The 21,982-nt window shown below is 35.5% G+C and overlaps 1 protein-coding gene across 1 annotated transcript in view; it reads left to right on the forward strand.

Annotated features, from left to right (window-relative positions):
• The window catches only part of MYOM2 (myomesin 2), an 81,861-nt gene that overhangs the window by 52,795 nt on the left and 7,084 nt on the right, over positions 1-21,982 (forward strand). Inside the window, 13 exon segments of the mRNA XM_065730769.1 lie at positions 370-548; positions 735-849; positions 1,438-1,594; positions 1,701-1,807; positions 3,880-3,924; positions 4,318-4,454; positions 10,005-10,149; positions 10,261-10,320; positions 11,751-11,818; positions 17,012-17,125; positions 18,498-18,585; positions 19,722-19,760; positions 20,432-20,537. Of these exon segments, the coding sequence (XP_065586841.1) occupies positions 370-548; positions 735-849; positions 1,438-1,594; positions 1,701-1,807; positions 3,880-3,924; positions 4,318-4,454; positions 10,005-10,149; positions 10,261-10,320; positions 11,751-11,818; positions 17,012-17,125; positions 18,498-18,585; positions 19,722-19,760; positions 20,432-20,537 (1,360 nt within the window).

Here is a 21,982-nt window from a genome sequence, read left to right on the forward strand (position 1 = left end):
AGTGCAGCAACTTTGATTTGAGGCTAGAGAATTAAATAATACACAAGAAAGATCCATTTCTTGTAAAATTTTGAACTGTGGAGATTGTCCAGGTGAGTAACTTTCCCTTATAATGGAACTATTGAGATCCAGATAAGAATGTATGTTTTGGAATATTAATGTCACTCACCACATAAAGCAGATATTGCCGTTCATGTATACATATCATGAATAACAAGTTTATTATATAGGAGAAGATATTTGGAAGGAAATATAGTCAAAACAAAATTAAAATTGTACATTTCCCTGTCCTCAGGAACAGTTTTTAAAACTTTATATTACACTGAAGTGAACTTCCATATGTATTATGAAATATTTGAAATATTTTAGGTCCTGCATATGATCTCACAGTTTGTGAAGTTAGAAATACATCACTGGTTCTTCTATGGAAAGCTCCTGTGTATGAAGGCAAAAGCCCCATTACTGGGTACTTAGTGGACTATAAGGAAGTAGAGTCAGAGGACTGGATCACTGCTAATGAGAAACCTACTTCACACCGTTATTTTAAGGTAACATATAAATATTGAGTTAGTTTTAATTCAAAACTGAATTTTAAGAACATCTGATTGAGTGCAGCAAAGATATAGATTTGAATGAAGTCTTCTGCTAACATCTTTGTATAGCTAAATGAAAGGGCTTAGACTATTTTTTATTTATTTTTTTCTGAATTGACTTTGTTCTTCATCTTTTTCAAGGTTACTGATTTACATCAGGGTCATACCTATGTTTTCAAAGTTCGTGCAGTGAATGGTGCTGGGGTTGGCAAGTCGTCCGAGATATCTGAACCAGTGTTCGTTGAGGCAAGCCCAGGTAATGAACTGTTTTACTTCCTCTGCTTCTGAAATACCCGAAAGTGGATTTAATCAATCTGACTAGATATTGTAGCACAAATAAGTATTTCAAGAGTTCAAAAGAGTTAAAAAAAATGAAAGAAAAACTTGATCTGGATTCAGAGGTGCTGCCAAGTGTTGTTACTTTATTTACTGCAGGAAATATTTTGATAATAGATTATTATAGTCTTTGTTTTTTTTTTCTCATAATCAGAGGTGCTGCTATTGTGAGTGAAAAGTATAACCTGATTCATTTATTTAAGCTTCAAAAATGATAATACAATTAATTAATTTCAATTGTTTATATCTTTTCATATTCAGTCTCATTTTGTAGCTTTGCTTATCAATGAGCATGTATTATTTTTAGTATTCTTTATTTGTTTGAGTGAGAAAGTTGCTAGATTGTGATGGTGAATCAGAATATGACACAAACATGCTTCAAAACATACAAGTAAACCAATATTTATTAGTGGAGATGGATAGAATCTGCATAGGTATTTATAACTTCTGTATAGCAATGCTAATGAGAAATGCAGCTTTGACATTTGATTTGATTCTCATTTTGCAGGAACAAAAGAAATCTTTTCAGGTGTGGATGATGAAGGTAATATTTACCTTGGTTTTGAATGCAAAGAAGCTACAGATGCATCTCATTTTCTGTGGGGAAAATCATATGAGGAGATTGAGGATTCTGATAAATTTAAGATTGAGACAGAAGGAGATCAGTAAGTCATGCAATCTGTATCTAAGTCCCAGGAGTCTGTACTGTTAATAAATCTCAATAGTATGATAAAACCCACTAACTATATCCTTCATTATTGATTATTTTAGTTCTAAGCTGTACTTCAAGAATCCAGATAAATCGGACTTGGGAACTTACTGTATCTCAGTTAGTGACACAGATGGTGTTTCATCTAGCTTTGTTATGGATGAGGAAGGTAAGGTTCTTGCCATTTCAGGTCTGTCTTCATTTTGTCAATAAAAATTCTCAAAGAAACTAAATAAACAAACCTCCCATTCTTGCATAAAGGGCAAACAAAGGAAGACATCACAGCAGGCTTCTTGTTAATTGTTTTTCTTATTATCACAAGAATGAAAGTTAGTATGTGTTAAGGCAATATGTTCTTTTTAAAAAGATAAGGAATACATTCAAATAAAACTGCTTTATGTTGGGGCGATAATGCTGTTTGTGAAGATCTGTTTCATTTTCACTAGAAAATCAGTTAAATGTCTGAAACTGGATTTTTTTCCCAGTATTTTGTATACCTCTTTGTCTAGTATGTCATTTATGCAGGACTTTGACTTTCTAGCTTTTTACAGCTTATAATAATTGGTTCTTTATTAGCTACCTATCAAGGAGCCTTATATATTATAAAAAATATAGACAGACCTTAAGGCTCTCTATATAATTTAATAAAAGTGAGGTGCACAGAATTAGAGAGAAGAATGTATGAAAAAGAATGTTCCTTTAACAAAATGCAAATATATTAGGTTCAGTCATCTTTTGTCATAAATTTATATTAATTTTGTTGTACTTCATTGTAGCTGTTTATTTCATTGGAGTTGCAGTGAATTTGATTCAGTCTGACCTTGGTATACCATATAGGGTTAAGGAGGTGAAAGGCAGAGTACTTGCCTTTTCTTTCATAAAAATAATCCTGGAGCTTTTCCAGTCCACAGTCTGCGATTGTTCGGTTTCTAAATTAAGCATGATTATCCCTCCAGATACCTTCTTTTTAAGACACTTAATGAGAAGCAATGAGACTGAGGTAAGAGTCCAATTGTAGTCAGGATTTCTGTATCTGTGCAATCCACATCAGTAGGTGGCAAAGTAGGTGTCAAGAAGAGGTTTTTGTGCAGGAACAAAAACTAACAAACAAAGAAACAGAATTATTCTCCAGGACGTGGATTATTTATGTATGTTCATTACCATTATTCTCTTCTATGGAAGGTAAACTTGCAGTTTTGAAATTTTTGTTCCAGTTTATGGTTGGAAAAGGCAGGCCTGCATTTGATAATGGTTACTTCCCTTTGGTTTAGTTTTCAAGCATATTTCTGAAATCTTTTTTATAAGTCTTGTTACCTTAAGTTCTGTCTTCTAAGTTTTTTTGTACAAGACAAAGTGATTCCCAATACACATTTAGCTTAAGTCTTCCCTTGACATATCTGTCACTCAAAATTATATCTGCATATGCACTCGATTCCTGCACAAGTATCTGTTTTTGTATTTCAGCACCAAAAAACATTATTTCACTGCCACTTCCACAAATGCTGTAAATTCTCCTGTAATTTAGCTAAATATGTCATAAATCTTTCCTAATTTATGCTAGTATTTACTTTATCAGTAACACTGGAATTGGCAGTAATGTTCATTTTCCAAATCTTTATTAGTAATGAATATGAAAAATAGGGTTAGTCTGAAAACCTAATAATGTGATTTTTAGACACGCAACCTTCATGAGAGTTTAGTGCATTTAATAGAACTTCACCTTTTTCAGATTAAGATACACTCAATGTTGTTTCATTCCACATTAAGCAAGATTTTCAGGTTCTTTGTCAGAAAGGATGTCAGTAGATAAAGAAAACTTATGAACTGTTTGAGCTGCTGTCTCCCATCCTTAGTTTAAAATTGAGAGTATGCATGAAATCACAGAATAATAGAATGTCTTAGGTTGGAAGGGATATTGAAGATCATCCAGTTCCAGCCCCTCTGCTTTGGACATGGTTGCCACCCACTTGATCAGGCTGCACAGTGTCCCATCCAACCGGGCCTTGAACACCTCCAGTGATGGGGCATAGGAAATAGGAAAAACAAACTCATAACAAATCCATGCATCCGAATTTTAAGTTTATTAAATCTTACTTTTAGGGCATAATTTTCTAAAGAAAATTGGGTATTTCACATATAAAACTTGAGATTACTTGCTGATGCTCACATAAACCTACTTTGACAACTATATTCTGACTGTATTTTTCAGAATAAATTAAAATGTGCTTTTCTAAATTTCAGAGTTTGAACGTTTGATGGCAATAAGCAATGAAATAAAGAATCCAAGTAAGTTGAAGACCTGAACATCTTTTGCTTCAAAAATAAATATAATTTCATACTAGTGTCTGGAATTCTCTAAAGGTTCTTCCTGATACAATGGCAGCCTAACTGATGAACTAGATAATAGACTAGAAGTTGTTTCTAGCCTATTCCTTAAATACTTTACAAAATATAAATTGTAAACTCTGTTTTCTCTTTGAGAAAGTAACTTAAAGATGAGTCAAAGTCTGCATTAGATGCCTTTTCACTGCATAAAATTAATTCTGTATTCAACGTTCCATAAATAATGGAAAGATATTTATGATTTACTATGATAATCCTTTTTCTTATTCATGCATTGTTGACTTTTGATTGCTTTTATTTTTTTATTTTATTTTATTTTATTTTTGTTTCCTGCAGCAATACCTCTGAAATCAGAATTAGCTTATGAGGTTCTTGAGAAAGGAGAAGTTCGTTTCTGGATTCAAGCTGAAAGCTTATCACCGAATTCTACCTATAGATTTGTTATCAATGATAAAGAAGTTGAAAATGGTGATGTAAGTGTATATTGTGTACTATATATTTTTGAGTCTGCTTAATGTAACTTTATCCATTATTAATACATTTTTACTAATAGTTTTAAACCAATTTATTAATATTTGAAAAAAAAATAGAGAAAAAGTAACCCTCAGAAATCCATGCTCATTTTTTGGATCTAGATGAGCAACAGGAAAAGAGAATGAGAAGTTAGGTCCTTAATTAAATGCAAGTGATTAAAACTAGTGCACAATTATTTTAGGAAATTTGCTGAAGACATACAAAGCTGCTTCAAAGTACAGTTTTTCACTGAAAACCATCAAGAAATGCCATTCCCTGAGACCCTCTAAAGCCAGCACTGACAGTCTTATGTACAATGTGTGAGGCATTTGACCATGCAAGAATAGTCGTGGACATAAAAGCTTTACATGATATTGCTTTCATTTTCTTTAATTATTATTATTATTTTTAATTTTGGCCTAGACATTAAATTGTTGCTGACTGGCTACATGGAGATGAAAGAGCAGTCCACAAGCTTGTTAGCTCAAGGAAAACCTTTCATGCTAAGGGACACTAAAAAGATTGGACTTTGAAGGAAGCAAGGTCATGTCCTTGTGGGCCTGCAGTATGGTTCATTTACTTGCCATAAAGTTCAGCACTGGAAATATCTTCTCCTGTGAGGAATATACATACAGGGCAGCTGATTGAAAGGTTCAGTTTATTCTTGAGCTTGCAAAGCCTTTTTTTGGCCAGAGGAGCTTGTTAGCATTTTTATACCATACAAAAACAAGGATTTCCTTTAATGACATATTGATATGTGGAAGACAAAGTCTTTCTAAGCAAAATACCTCCTTATTTCTTACTTTAAGAAATAATAAACTCTAGCACTGAAAACCTGCATTTAGTGATGAGAATGCATTGAAATGGCAATATTCTCTCTTGGCAGTCTCAGTGGAACAGAATAAGCTATTTTTAGAGCACATATGTTTTGAAAGTGTTGACATCAGAAGGAGAGTCTTGAAATGGAACTGCATTATTTCACCTTTTTAATTAGTAACCCATAGGTGACATTTACTTTTGGAGATTGATGATATTTTTGTGGAAAGTCACATAAAAGCCTGGTATTTATGGTGCCCATAAAATCATTGAACTTCATCTTGCAGCATAATGGCAATAGTTAGAAGCCTAATTACACTTTAAAACCTGCCTGGAGACTGGACTAAAGTCACTGAACATGTTCAATAGACCGTTGTGCTGGTGAATTGTAGTCTGATTCTTGACACTGAATAAAATGATAATTTTTTCCTTCTAGGTTCTACCAAGAGAACAGTTTCTGTAAGATTTTGAAATAATATGAAAATGGAACAAACCAGGTCTCGCTTAATCAGCTGTCCTTTTAATCTTTTAAAATCTTTTTCTTTACCCAAACTGAGAAATTCCAAATTTTTTGGAGGTGTGATAAGGGATCAGACTATAACATTCACTTTGCTTGTTTTCTTCTGCTTCTAGAAAATCTTGATTTAACATTCTCCCTGGAAACTCATTAAATGAATGCAAGTTTTGTCCTTGACTTCTGTGGGCAAGAGAGTACAAGAGAGAATTTGAATTTGCATTTCTTCATATGTTTCTGCTGTTATTAACTCTCTTTTTTCAGTTCTCTCTACTGGCCTATCTTGTTCAGTTTTAGACATCAATACTTATCTAAGTAATTTTTCTACTTAATTTCCTTACTGAGTAAAAGTCTTATATTTTCATATGATACCTTTCTACTATATATTGGAAAATGCATTTCCAAATTATAAAAGTCTTTTCTCCTGTTATTTTAGCCAAATGATATAGCTCAGTCTCTTCCCTCAAGGCATTTATTTGATCATTAGTTACCCAAATCGATCTGTTGGCTACTGCTTTATTTAATTCCATCATCTTTTTCTTTTTCTTCATTCCTCAGTCACCTAACAAAGATTTAAACTAGATTAGTCTAATTGTATTTCCATCAGTGATAGTACATTTTTAGAGAATGTTTCCTAGCACCATCCTGTTAAATATTTTATCATGCACACAGTCCTTGCTCTTATTTTTTGTTATACTCCAGCATAATTGTTTTGGAATTACCCACTTTGCACAGAGTCCTATATAAGAGAAATAAATCTCTGAAGTTTACACATTCTCTTCTTTTCTAATCAATTATAATCTTTTCCTAATGCTGTTCAGATTTTCAGGAGCTCATAGTTTCCTTATGAACTGTGCTCAGTTCTTTTGATTACCAAACCTCAGTGTTCCTTATCGTGACCTTTAGAAGAGGGCAGGCATCGACACTGTTCAGTTAAAAACAAGGCCGAGGTCATTTGCTCCTACTTTCTTCATCTATTTTAAGATTATTTTGTTATTTCATGATCATATAATGTGTTCTTTTCCTGATCTTTCAATTTTAAGAATAAGGGGAGTGAAAAGACTTTTCATTAGTGGATTTATGTCACATTTTTACTGTCCATATATTTTTTTCTATTATATTCATAGAATCATAGAATGGCCTGTATTGTAAAGGACCTCAAAAACTATCTAGTTTCAACCCCCATACCATAGGTAGGGTTGCCAACCACTAGAGCAGGCTGCCCAAAGCAACATCCAGCCTTGCCTTGAATGCCTCCAGAGATAGGGCACCCACAGCTTCTCTGGGCAACCTGTTCAAATGCATTGCCACCCTCTGAGTGACAAAATTATATCTAATATCCAACCTAAATCTCCCCTGCCTTAGTTTAAAATCATTCCCTCTTGTCCTATCACTATCAACCCATGTAAATAGTCATTCCCCCTCCTATTTATATGCTTTCTTCAAATATTGGAAGTCCACAATGAGGTCTCCCCAGAGCCTTCTTTTCTCTAATCTAAACAATCCCAGTTCCCTCAACATTTCCTTAAGGAGAGGTGCTCCAGCACTCTGATCATTTTAGTGGCTCTCCTCTGGACCTGTTCCAAGAGCTCTGCATCTTTCTTGTGCTGGGAGCCCCAGGCCTGGACACACTACACTAGATGGGGGCCTCACAAGAGCTGAGTAGAGGGAGACAATCTCCTCCCTCTCCCTGCTGGCCATCACTTTTTTAATGCAGCCCAGGATATAGTTGGCCTCCTGGGCTGCAAGCGCACACTGCTGACTCATGTCCAGCTTCTCATCCACCAGGACCCCCAGGTCCTTCTCTGCGGAGTTGCTCTCCAGAAGTTCTTCCCCTAGTCTGTAGAAATGATTGGGATTGCCCCAGCCCAAGTGCAACACCTTGCATTTGGCCTTGAACCTCATCAGGTTCATATGAGCCCACTTCTCCAGCCTGTCCATATCCCTGTGTATGGCTTCCCTTCCCTCCAGTGTATCAACTGCACCGCTCAGCTTGGTGTTGTCTGCAAACTTCATGAGGATACACTCAATTCCATCATCCATGTCATTGATAAAGATGTTGAAGAGCACTGGTCCCAAGACTGACCCTTGGAGGACACAACTTGTGAACGTTCTCCACCCAGACATAGAACTGTTGATCACAATGCTTTGGCTGTGACCAGCCAACCAGATCTAACTCCATCCAACTTTCCATCTTTCAAATCCATACTTCTCCAATTTAGAGAGAACTATGTGATGAGGGACCATGTCAAAGGCTCTGCAGATATGCAGGTAGATGACATCTATCACCCTTCCCCTGCTCACCGATGCACCAATATTGACCAATGGCTTTCTATTTTCTTTCATTTACTGTATTTACAATATTTGTTTTGTTTTCATTTCAGTGTTCTTCTATGTACTTTTGATTCATTCTTTTTCGGGTGCTCTGTAGCACTGTATCATTTATATTATACTATTTAATAATTTTTTTAAAATTATAAACTTGACAGCATTTTACAGATTGAAATTGATATAATTTGTTTTTGTAGTACTGATATGTTTGAAATTACCAGTAATAAATGCTAGCCATCTTACTATGTCTCAGCTATTCTTTGATATGTACCTCAGATAGCTGTAAATGTGGTGGATTTGCTCACCCTTACAGCTGTCCTTCAGATGACTGCTTTTACAGGTTGTCTCCAGCTGGAAATTTTGTGTACCAAACAAAACAGTGAGTGGAAATAGTTTGCGTTAAGTCCATCTGTTCAGATGCTGTCCAGGAGGCTTCTCTTAAAGCTGAAGACATATCTGTGGAATCATTCTTTTTATGTTTAGACCAGTATTTTAAGTTTCTACCACTTAAGAAATTAGTCTAAGATAGTTTAACAGGTGGTATTTTTATTGGATTTTGTTTTCTTCCTTCTTTCTTCCAATTTCTGGAACTTTGCTTGTGGCTTTAACTATTTATGATTTTGGATTCCAAGAAGATTAATCAAAATATTCTATTAATAATGCCTCTTGTCTTCATATAGCAGTTACAGGGTGTATAGTAATGTACTGCACAGAACTCCTCCTAGTCTGTGATACTATTCTGTCCCCTCATGAATGGAAGAGTTAGTGTGTAGTATCCTTGACCACATTTGTCACCCCAAAATATTAATAAATTCTGTGAATTATCTTTGTTTTGCTATTGGAATTTCGTAGTTGATATTCAAACAGTATAACTGCCCAATTCTCATACTTATTACTCACTGAGAGAAAGAGGATATTACTTAGGAAATCATGTTTGTATATAAAATAGTACCTGTACATTCAATAAATATTTTTAAATTAGTGTCGAATGTTTGCATGTAATTTTCTGTTTTCTTGAAGATTCCTGCTAAGAAGTTATCTTTCTAGAATGTTTAATAGAAAGCACCCATTAACAGTGAAATAATTTTAATCCTTTTAAATTCAAGTTGTCATTTGGTATTTTCAGTATTCTCCAAGGGCTGTCATAGGTAGCTAGATGTTTTGACAGAGTTTTAATTTGCTGGACCTTGATGGTCTATTTATTTCCTGTCAGTTCAGTTGGCTCTGAACAGGAGGGCCACAAGTTATTCTTCTACCTCATGGTCTTAGTCTTTGGGGATCTTTGGAAAGAATTCATAGCATAAGATGAGCAAATTATTATGCCCTTCCTAAAAATACATTTTTAATAAGAAAAGATCCAGTGTCAAGCTGCCACATTTATCTCAGAAAGGGTTTAGTAGCTATAATGGCTTGAATTTATTCTGAAGATTTATTTACAAGTTGAATATTTTGATTTCTACATCTGTACCTATAAACACAATATTCCAGCTGCCTGTGGAATAGTGCTTCAGAGTAGCAAAGCCCTTTGCTGAACTGAAAGCTATAATGCAGCTGGCTGTAAAGGCTTATCTCCAAACATGCATAGTGCAATAAATTATTATTTTTAAATGTAGAACATCCATATTATTGTAATTTGAGGGTCCCAAATGCAGCAGCGCACAGAGGTTTCTACCACCATTGGGTCCTTGATGTACAACAGTGAACTCAATCACAGTCCTGTTCTCACGGTTCACAAAGGACACAAAAATAATTGTGTAAGTGGAGTTACAAAACATGTTTAGTTTGGTAGAGAATCTTAAGTATTTGACAATATTAACAATGTAGTAAAGTTATCGCTTGTTTATTTCAGAGGCATAAGATACGTTGTGACCATTCAAGTGGCATTATAGAAATGGTGATGGACAAATTTACGATTGACAATGAAGGTACCTACACAGTACAGATTCAAGATGGAAAGGCCAAAAATCAGTCTTCGTTGGTTCTCATTGGAGATGGTAAGTTCAATGAAAAATTGAAATTTGACTTATGTGAAGAAATAAACTTCAGTTATTCCTTGAGTACCTTTATATTTAACTGATTATTCATTCACCTCTTCCAAAATTCAGCATTTAAGACGATATTGGCTGAGTCTGAGCTCCAGCGAAAGGAATTCCTCAGGAAGCAAGGTAAGAGAGTAGACTGGTGACTTCAGGCCCATTTTGCAGCTAATGATGCATTCCTGGTGAATAATCAGTGCTTCTAGCTTCCATGCAACTTCATTAGAAGGTCAATATACTGCACAGTTGAACAGGACATTGAACCCTTGCTGTATGTGAATCTTATTTTCCAACACTGTCATTTAAAATTTGCAAACTGTGATATCAATTAATAAAAATATTAATTAGAGAAAAAGTGGAAATCCTTATAAGAGGTTATATTTGCTGAATATTCATGAGAAAAATGATTATTTTCTGATACAACAGAACACTTCATCAGGTTTTGTTTCAAGCAGATAATTTGTCCCTTCATTATAACTGACAGGAGAGCTGCCAATTCTTCACTCTGTGTATTTGTTATATAGTTGCTAGATGGTTAAAGTTTGTTCTATACTTGTTATAAACTTTTTATGTGCAGCTAAAAGTAAGAATTACTAATAGCTATCTAATTAAGAATTGTATCACTGAGAAATACTGAAAGAATTGAGTTTAAGCTTTAGTTTGTAGTTTTTACTTGTCAAGAAGATGACTTTCAGGATGAATACAATGACAATAATTACAAAAAAATTATCCTAAATAGCTTAGGTAAAGATCTCTGAATAAGTACTGCAATTTTTATACTCTATAAGAAAAATAAAAACAAAAAATAAAAAAAGAATTATACTGTTTACTGCATAAACTCACAAGAGTTTCAGTTCTCAGTGATCTAAGCAAAAGGCTAGAACTTTGCCATCTCTCAGATCTGAGTATTGCAATTACAGGCTCACATTCTACAGACAGAAAAATATATTCATAAATTTGCTGATATGAGTCACCATGATAATTTCAAAAGGACTAAACACATCAGCAAATTTTCTTAGGGGCATATATATTTGGATTTGGAACTTCAGTGAGAAACAGGGATATTTTCCACTCTGCTTGTAATGTTTAATATATTTTTAAACTTCAAATAATTTGGACAAAAATTGTCTGGCATGGTATTTTGACTTAAAACATTTGATTGGTTGAGTGTCAGAATACATTCATCCATTATCAAGTCCCATCTGCATTCAGTACAGCATCTTAATTGCAACTGTTTTGTTTGTTTCCCATGATTACTTGGAAATTGGGCATGAACTTATTGTTTTTGTCACTCACCTTTTTACATGTTCGAATACTACATGGCTTACCCAAAAAACAGACACGCGCCTCAGGTTTCTATGCTGTATATACTGTGAATGCTTACTGCAGGATCTTATTTTTTTTTTTGTGCATGGGTAATTCAGGAGTGTCCTCTGATCATTCACATATATGGATGTTGGAATGTAATTATCTTTTTACTTTTGTTTCTTTTGCTAGAACTGTCAGATATCCTTTCCTTCCCTCTAGAGCATATGCTTTAAGTCTGTTCTGTTCCATAGGTCCTCACTTCTCAGAGTTTCTGTATTGGCAAGTTACAGAAGAATGTGAAGTTCTGCTTGCTTGTAAGGTGAGGAAATACACATGAAATAATTTTTAGAATGTGTTGCTTAATAGTTGAGGAGGAAAATGTGATGAAAGATTTTGATATTTTTGAAAAGAAATCTTTTTAGACTTATTTTAAACTAAACTTTCTGACATTTTCAGCATAAAGCTAGTCAAAATCTATCCTCTTTCTGTTGGCCTTCTGGGCTGCAGGCATGCATTGCTGGCTCATTTTGAGTCTTTCCCCAACTGACATCTCCAAATCTTTCTCTTCGGGGCTACACACAAACCATTCTGCACCCAGCCTTCATTTGTGCATGGATAATCTAATTGTTTGTAATAACTATTAGCCATAAAATTATTTAAGTGCAAAAAACAGTCCTAACAGGTCCTTCCTCCTTTCTCAAAAAGCAGTCTCAGTTCAAACTCTTTCCTCTCTGTTTTCTGGAGTTTCCTTTACTAGTATATGCATATAAAATGTAATTAAATGTAGCCAAACATGTAACAAAAGTTTTAGAATTAGTGTTATAAAACAGGATTTTTATTATGTTTGTCTAATGACATTTGATTCTTTTGAAAGCTAATGTGCACTGAATTCGGAGTAACTTCTCCTATTAAGGTCTTCTATGCCATTCTAAACTGATGTATTTTCACTTTTGTTGCTCTTTTCTAGAAAGACTAATTAGAGGCCTTAATTAAGGCCTCAAACTAAGTTAATTGAATTCAGTAAGCATCAAACTGTTTTTCAGTGACTTTTCCTGTTGCACAGACTCTATTGTATTCGTTTTCTCTATTTCTGTTGAATAAATTTTTGACTTTTAATTAGACCAACTTGAATCACTCATTATGAGTAATTCAGATGCATCTTTTTAGTTTTTCTCTAATTAGGAGGCCTTTAACCTCAACTTATTCCCAGTAGAACTGACCTGGGTGGTGAAGCTGCCACTCGATGAGCCCCCATTTTACCACCAAGGCTCATTAGCTAATGTGGTTCCTTTTCTGGTATTGAGATGCATAGCTGCAGCACTTTATAATCTCAACATGCATTTGCCTCAAGCATGAACTCTGCTTATCCTTTTTTTCACATGGGGAATTGTATTGCTGAACGAGTTATACTACTTGTTAACTCTCTACAAATTAATCTGAAATTGTCCTTCTTTTCTTCGAAGATAGAGCCTGTTTATAGTGCTGTGAAAGGCAGATATGCTTTTCACTGGTGTATCTTTTGTTCATAAGGTCAAAAAATTTTGTGTAAATGCAATCTAGGATGTGGGCTTTCTGCAAACTCATCATTTTAACTATGCTGTTGACCTTATAATGTTTATTACTGTTGGTGTGTGACTGGGCATTAGGTTCAGGCCATTGTTGATTATGTCTCTTCAACTAATATTTATACATAGGAAGAAGTCGACAGCTAAGTCTGTATTTGTCTCACTAACTTCAGGCACCAGCCACTTAAATTAGAAGAAGTGCTGCTGCATAGACCTATATCTGCTGTAATAAAATGTCCAAGGAGTAATCTCTGCCTCCCCAGACCATATGTTTCAGGGTAGCTTATGTTCACACGTCTCAGTTGGCTCCCTGTCTAGAAGATTGGGCATGCACAGGCTGCTTAGCACAGGTTTCTTCTAGACTCCATCTTGTGCCTGTGTACAAAAATAGTTTTCATGGGTGTTTTCAGTTCTTGAAAGAGCCTGGGATAATGTGAAGGAGGTGCAGTGATCTGCAAGAGAAGGCTATTGGCCAGGATTTTATCAAAGGCTGTGGAATGAAATGGGGACTTTGGGAACTAACGCTTGGTTAGAGCAAAGGGCTGATGGTACGATCCAGGTTCTTAACAGTAATAATGAGCAAATATGGATTTTCTTATATAGCAACACATCTAAAGTAATATACCACTTCCTTTCCATGAGATTGGACCTGATTAAATTTTTATTTACTTAAACTTTAATTTTAATGATCTTATTATTGCTATTATAGACTCTGAATGAGAGGGGTATTTTTATCCATCTGAATGATAATTTGATGGTGATTGTCTTAATAGCATGCTTATTTTTCTATACATGCCAGTCTCTACTATGATTTTTCTTCAAGAAATTCTAAATTTCAGATTGTTTGGAAGCTACCTACTCTTGTATATCTTTGACTCTTCTTTATACTGTATCTGTTAAAAGCAAGATTTTTGGTGTGTGACTTAAGAGTGTATTTATTGTCAGATTGAGTACTAACAGTCTTTGATGAAAAACTGTTTAAAATTGTTAAAGGCTTGCTCCTTCAGGCTTTGTTCAAATAAAATTGCCACTCATGTCATATGGTTACAGGAACAGCCACCTTGTAATTTCTGGTAAGTGTAAAGCACTTCTCATTTTTTCAGGAAGACATTGCTTTAGGCCCAATTGTGATCCCATAAACTGTCAGAGGTAAATAGCAACCACACTAATTTTTAAATAGCAGTATATGTGATTATTATGAGCAGATTTTAAAGAGCTATCTGAAAATAGGAGAGAGCAAAAAAAAAAAAAAAAAGAGCTACTAGGAGAGAGCGAAAAGAGAGCTCATTTATCTGGTAATCTCTGTAGAGAATTTTTGTAGAGCATCAGGAGTATGATTCCTCTAAAGTAAAAGGTTTAGAAGTTGATGCATGTATTTTCCTCCAAGCAAGCCAATTGATATAGAACTGAATTAACTTCTAGGCTGCCCAATATCTATTTGTGTAGTTATTTTTCAAGAAGATTTTTTTAAAAGACTGGCTGGAGACTAAGAAATATCTTGCCAGCTATCTCCTTCTACCAAAGCTCGGGTGCAGAATAAAACCCCTATGATTCAGGGAGAAACTATTAGAGACCTACTACTCCGTTTGGACTACCGTAAGTCTGTGGGGCCAGATGGGATCCACCTCAGAGTGCTGAGGGAGCTTGTGAGGGTGATAGCTGAGGCACTTTCTATCATCAATCAGCATTCCAAGCAAAGAAGTCCCAGAGGACTGGACTCTTGTCAGCATGACTCCCATCTACAGGAAGGGTCATAAAGTGGATCCAGGGAACTACAGGTCTATCAGCCTGACATCAGTGCCAGTAAAGGTTATGGAGCAGAACATCTTGAGGGAGATCACACAGCATGTGAAGGACAACCAAGGGATCAGGCCCAGGCTGCTGCATGGGTTACATGAAGGTTAGCATGGGTAGGCAGATCCTACTTGACCAACCTGATCTTCTGTGTTCTAGTGACTTGTCTGGTAGATGAGGGAAAAGCTGTTGAGGTAGCCTACCTAGACTTCAGCAAAGCCTTTGACACTGCCTCCCATAGTATTCTCCTGCAAAAGCTGGCAGCCCGTGGCTTGGACAGATATACTCTTTGCTGGATAAGGAACTTTCTGGAGGTCCAGGCCCAGAGAATGGTGGTAAATGGAGTCACATCCAGCTGGCAACTGGTCACAAGTGGTGTTCCCCAGGGGTTGGTACTGGGGACTATCCTCTTCAGTACCTTTACTGATGATCTGGGTGAGGGGGTTGAGTGCACCTTCAGCAAGTTTGACACCTAGTTGGGAGGAAGTGTGTTTGAGGATTAAGGATCTGCTTGAGGGTAGGAAGACAGGAACACACAGCAGTGTGTCCTGGTGGCCAAGAAAGCCAAGGGCATTCTGGCTTGTGTCAGGAGTAGTGTTGCCAGCAGGAGCAGGGATGTGATGGTCTCTGTACTCAGCACTGGAGAGGCAGCATGTTTTAAATTTTGAGCTCCTCACTGCGAGAAAGGCATTGAGGCCCTGGAGTATGTTCAGAGAAAGGCAGTGAAGATGTGAAGATGGTAAGGAGTCTGGAGCACGAGTCTTATGAGGAATGGCTGAGGGAGCTGGAATTGTTCAGTCTAGAGAAGACAAGGCTCAGGGGAGACCTTATTGCTCTCTATAACTACCTTAAGGGGGGTTATTGTGATGTAGAGAATGGTCTCTTTTCACATCTAACTAGCAATAGAACTAGAGGAAATGGTCTCAGGTTCTGTCAGGGGAGATTAAGGCTGGATGGTAGGAAATACTTCCTCTCCAAGAGGGTGGTCAGGCACTGGATGCCCAGGGACATGGTAGAGTCACTGTCCCTGGAAGTGATCAAGAAACATTTTTTACTTAGGGATATGGTTTAGTGGGGAATATTGGTGATACGTAGACTGGATGATCTTAGAAGTCTTTTCCAACATTGGTGATTCTATGATTCTATGATTCCGTGACTGAAGATTCAGGCTAAGCACACAAATACCATTACATTTCTGTGATTTTTGGAATGAAAAGGGGATAAACCCTAGTACTTCTGAAAATGAGAAAAGTAAAATATATTGCCAAGATTTCTAAACACAACTAAGCTTTTGGCTTCTTTGAATTCACGCTTCTTAGCCATCCATCCAGCAATATTTTAAATGTTACTAATGCACAATTTATATTTCAAAATTATAACAGTACATGAGGTATAGATGTACACTATTTATGTACTGTTCAGATCTGCTGCTACTAGTACAGCAACATTTTGGCTTTCAAGAACCTTTTCCACTTTTACACACTTTTTAAATTCCTTTGTATCAAGAGACAATCCTAATTTGTAGCATTCCTCAAGTCTTTGTATTCCCCATAGGACCTGTAGTGGAAAAAAGGATTTCTAGTGCAGCTTGCAATTTTGAAGTCTCAAATGCCTACAGAATAGTAATTTCAGTGGCTCTTTGCAGTTCTGCCCTAAAAGGCATTGCTTAGGTAGCCAGGATAAACATACAAATCAGCTGAATATTCTCCAAAATAGGGTCTAGATTCCGTGTTACAGGTCTCTGAAGGCACGTGGCAAACACGGACAGAGGAAATTTCAGCAGCTCTAATTTCAAATACATTTTTTACAGATAGCTCTAGACAAACTGGAACCAGATAACAAGTGTGTAAATCTCTTTAAGGGAAGAGACTGATGGAATTGTCTTTAAGGATTTGACAGCACTCTGAAGCTCTAAGCTGCCTACTTCTGTCCAGTTCTGTGCTGCAAATAAATGCTGTAGTAATAACATTTTGCTGAATAGGACTTGGTTTTCTTTCTTCCTTCCTTCCTTTCTCTTTCTTTTTTCTTAACTTTATTTGACATGTGTTATAAAAAATAGGCTTCGTATTCTGCAAGTATTTTTGTGACCATGTATAGAATGGTATTTTTCATCAGGATATAACCATGATTATGTACCTTTTTCTGTTGTGCAGATTGCAAACACAAAGAAGGAGACTGTTTTCAAGTGGTATAGGAATGGTTCTGGGATTGATGTTGATGAGGTGCCTGATCTGCAGAGGGGAGAATGTCACCTCACTATTCCCAAGGTACAGTATCACCTACTGATTAGAAATGACAGCTTCTGCTTGATGTGCTGTAGATTTGCCAGATCCAGCTATCATGATTTCTATGAATAATTTTAAGAAAAGGCATATTTTCTACCCTTCAATTAGCTAGTGAGTACATATTGCTAGTAATAGAGCATATATTTTTGTTATAAATTCAGGTGTGTCTTGCTTAAGTTGCTTCAGAATCCTTAGGTGAACCCCCCCCTCCTTTTTTTTTTTTTAATTGTTCCTCAATTTTTCAGATTGTTCCAGCACCTTGTATTTCACAATAGTTTTAGTCCCTAGGGTATATGGCTTCTTAATATTTATCTTCTTGTAAGAAAAATAACCTAACTTGTAACTGAAGCTTTATCTTGAGTAGTTGCTTTCTCAACTACTGAACCCTTCAGCCCCCTCAGATCAAATCTTTGTTCTTTCAGCATAATGTGCATTTGGTTAATTTTTTTTTCTTCAATTTGTTCTGATCCTCATGTTTTTAAAATTGATTCCCCTCATTTCACTTGCAATAGGATGCTGGCTTTCCAGCTTTTAATGAATAGTCTTTTTGGTGGGAGGGTGGTTTCAGCTTGTCTTGAATTGCTATCTTAACTTTTAACTTCATGACAATTCTCCTATTATTACTTGCTTGATGGCTTGTGTAAATCTAAGATTCAATTAACCAGCCTCCAACCTGAATATAAGTATTTTTACATTTTCCTTTAGGTTTTCAAACAAATTAAAATAAAAATACTACAGCAAAAACTACTGCATTAAAAGCAGTTATCACTGTGTTAGTTTTTAGAATGTAAGTTCTCTAAGGCTAATTAATGCACTATTGTAGCATAAGTGTAATTTGACTATGGCTGCTGCTTGAAGAAATTCACTTAGTTGATGCCTGGAAGGTTAAAGAGTATAGATTCATTGTCTTGCCCTGTGTTTAATGACTAGTAAAATAAAATAAAATAAAATAAAATAAAATAAAATAAAAAAGAGTTTAAGGTGAAGAAAAATTGCATTTCTAAAATTTATGTGGGTTGCAGTTACCCTCTATTACATCTTACTAAACTACTTCTAATTTCTACTGGTAAGGTTGAATCCTGTTTGTTTCTACGGAAGAAGAGGAAGAAGAAAACCCACATTTCTTAAGGCATTTGAACAGAACTTGAATTACATTTTAGACTTAAGCACTAGCTATAGTTGCAGAAAAAAACAAACAAACATGTACAAGCCATTTATAGTTTCCCATCTTTGGCAAGATTACTTAACTAGAATGCAGTACAGTGTCTGTTGTTTGATTTAGGGGAGCATGCAGAAGTTAAGCAAATAAAGTCATATCAAATTGGTCAGTAAACATCCTGTGCTTTTCTTGTAGTTGTCTCGCAAAGATGAAGGAGTTTATAAGGCAACGCTATCAGATGATAGAGGTCACGACGTTTCTACTCTTGAAGTATCAGGAAAAGGTAATATTCAGTTTACTGTATCAAAGTAATGATCTCTACATTGTCTCATGAGGGGTTAATTCAAAAGCAATATTTTCAAATGATAAGCTGGCAAGCGTATTTAGGGTTCTTCATATTTCAGTGCCTTTCTTATGATATTGAGGCCTGAACTGCAGATGACAAGTTCAGAAGGAGTGACACTGTGCTTTATTTTGATTACTTTCTAGCACCATCACAGGGAAGAAGTGAAGTAAGTTTTAATCAAACAGGCACTGCCTTTTATGTGGGATCTTTTGTAAAGAGTACTTTCTCTCTGTCAAGTTCAGTAAGTTTTAATGTCTACAAAAGACCTTACAGCATCAAGTATTTCAAAGTGCCAAAAATATTGAGGTGGGAGTCTCAGTGGGGATTGTTATTCTGACAGTAAAATTTTAAAGCTGTAATTCAGAAACTGTGAAAAAACAGACTGAGTTGTAGAGAAATATGTATGCTCACACTCTAAATTAATTTGCCATTCAACAGAATAGGATTTTCAAGTACAGGTAATGCTGACCACTGGAATGAATAGAAGAGACTATGGTTCTACATCTTATAGTCAGAGGTCCTTCCCAGGCAAGAAAGAATCCCTGCTATATAAAAAAAAAGCTCCAGTCTTCTGTTACTTTCTATAAGGTTCTCCCCTTCCACCATCCCATCAATCCTGTGATTTTTCAAAAGTTTGGTATCATACCTGGTTTGCTTTATTTGCTGTCAAGAAGTTTATATTTGCCAAGTGCTCTGCTACTGGGAGCAGATGGGAACAGCTTTCTCCAAAAAATGTGGTATTTTTTCCCCTTTCACTCTCCTTTGAATGTGAACTGTCAAATTAATGACCTTGTATTGTTTCTGGCGTGAAGGATACAATGCCAAAGATCTGACAGCACATGGCAGATGCTGCATATAGTGGGTACATTCATTGACACAGCACAGAAATCATTTATTGTACACAGGTAGTCTCCAATTTGTCATGTGCACCTGTTACAATTTTAATGGTTTTCTTTGCCTGAGGATATGACGATTTCCCATATCACTTTAATTAAACTAAGCATAACAAAGCTATATTCTGATTAAATTTTGATGGTACATTTTCTTTGTTTCTTTCTTTTTTCCCTCCCCAGTGTATGATGATATGATTTTGGCACTAAGCAGAGTCAGTGGTAAGTAAATGCTGTCTTGGATTTTCGTACAGCTTTTTTTTTTTTAATAATAAAGTCATCTCAGCCTGAGGCAGACATTTTTTATTGTAAGTGGAAAATCTATGACAGTCATGATGCTTACATTTTTATGGGCATGATGTTAAGTTTTTGAATAACCATTCAACCTTGCTAATTGACACTATTAAGAGGGAACAAAGTATTATTCCACCTGGCTTGTTTGGTTTAGATACTGTGACAATGTTATAGCAATTATTTTCTTTATACTTCCCATTAGTAACTGAACCTTATGGTACAGATAGAACTAGATCCTGATCCTTATACCAGTAAGAAATCAAGAGTCATTCCAGTGAAAGAGTAAGAATTGCACTCAAATAAATTTTGCATGCTATTAAAATCATAGCACTATTATTTTACAGCAATTATATGACTAGCTGACTTTGGAAAGGATCTTACTAGTCATAATGTTTGTATATGATCATAAAATCATAAAATCCTGCTAAAATTTCATCTGATATAAACCAGAAGATCTCCCTTGAGAAGCATGAATCATCGTCCCTTTAGGGTACTTGAGAATAATGTTTCCAATCTTGAAATGTTTTTGGTCATCCATTTGACAGTTTCCAGTTCATTTCATTGTAGTGTTTGATTTACATATATTCCATCTTGTGCAGGTAAGACGGCTTCTCCACTGAAGATACTCTGCACTGAGGAAGGAATAAGGCTCCAGTGTTTCTTGAAGTACTACAATGAAGAAATGAAAGTCACCTGGTCTCACAGGTAGAAGAGAATATATTTTCAAGAATGCCTACATTCAAATTTTCTACATTTGAGAAAAAATGCAGTCTTTAAGATTTGCTATTTAGTATTTTATGGCATTACTGTACTAAATGGAACACATTAGTGAATTTCTCTTTAAAGCGTTTTATATTCTCAACTCATATAGGTGGTAGATACAGTAAACAGACTTATCCAATACGTAGATATAACTATACAAAAAAAGTACCTATAGTATTTCAACTTCCTACTCAATTCCAGACTTTTTGTCTTCCACTATATTATCTAGCTGGTTCAAAGACAGTAAAGAATTAGAGCATAGTTTTCTGTTCAAGGTTGTTCCTTTCTATGAATAGATGAAATTGTCCTCCAGAAGTAGGTGAATACTGAGGATCTCTCTTACCACTTAATAAAAGCCCGTACTAAGAAAGCAAAAACCAGCAACTTTCAAACTTCTTCAAACCAAATTTTAATGCTATTCCTCTTTGAAAAGATAGACAGTGACACAAGAGGAAGTGAAGGAAGTACAAAATATTTTAAGAATAGCCATCGGAGTTGAGACTCAACTACAATTCATCTTTAAAATTTCAGATATTTTTTTTTCACCCTCAAGTTTCTTTAATCTTAGACTTTGGATATATTTTTATTCATCTTTGTATTTACACTTAAATGTGTGTCCAAGTGCTTCGGTATGTTAGCCCTTCATTTATTTATTTATTTATTTGAAAACTGCAGTGAAGATTTTGAAGGATTTTAAACCTCTTCAGGTATTTTCAGCTTTCATATTCCATGATGACCTCCAGAGACTGATCACAGTGTAGTAGTCTGACCTGGACAGGAAGAGTATGGTGTGGCTGCACATTGTCCTAGTCGATTAGGAATGTGAGAAAAGTATCAGTGATCATTAGGTTCAGGGAGTGCAAGCAGACTTCTATGAGGATGCTCAGCTGTACTATTAACTCAAGCTTTGTTTTCAGTAAGTTCTGCTCCTTCTTTCAGTAAATTTGATATTTGTATCGTGAAAAGGAGAAGAAACTTTTTTCTTTTGCCTTGACTTCAATCAGCTCGAGTTTTAAAGGTGATTTATTTCATTCCACCGTACACATCAGAGAAATGTAAAACCAAAGAATATGGATGCATGCAAACTTATCTTTGATAGCTGACATCCCCCACATACTCATATTCCAGATTTTATAGTTAGTCTTCCATGGATTGGAAGTTAAGCTGGGTTATTAAACATATTTTGAACAAATAACATTTCAGTAATTTCTTAAATATTATGATTAGGAGCTGGAGTTGTTATGAAGAGCTAAAACAAATACTAAAACCAACCAACCATAAATAACCAGCATCCTCCACACTCCATCAAACTTGTTGCTTTTTCAAATGGAGCTCTATCACATTATTCCTGAACAAGAAGAAAGACCGAACATTTCCTGTTTTTAAAA

This window comes from Cyrtonyx montezumae, unplaced genomic scaffold (assembly GCF_038088225.1).
Source record: "Cyrtonyx montezumae isolate F1298 unplaced genomic scaffold, pur_monq_1.0 scaffold_13, whole genome shotgun sequence".
NCBI lineage: Eukaryota > Metazoa > Chordata > Aves > Galliformes > Odontophoridae > Cyrtonyx > Cyrtonyx montezumae.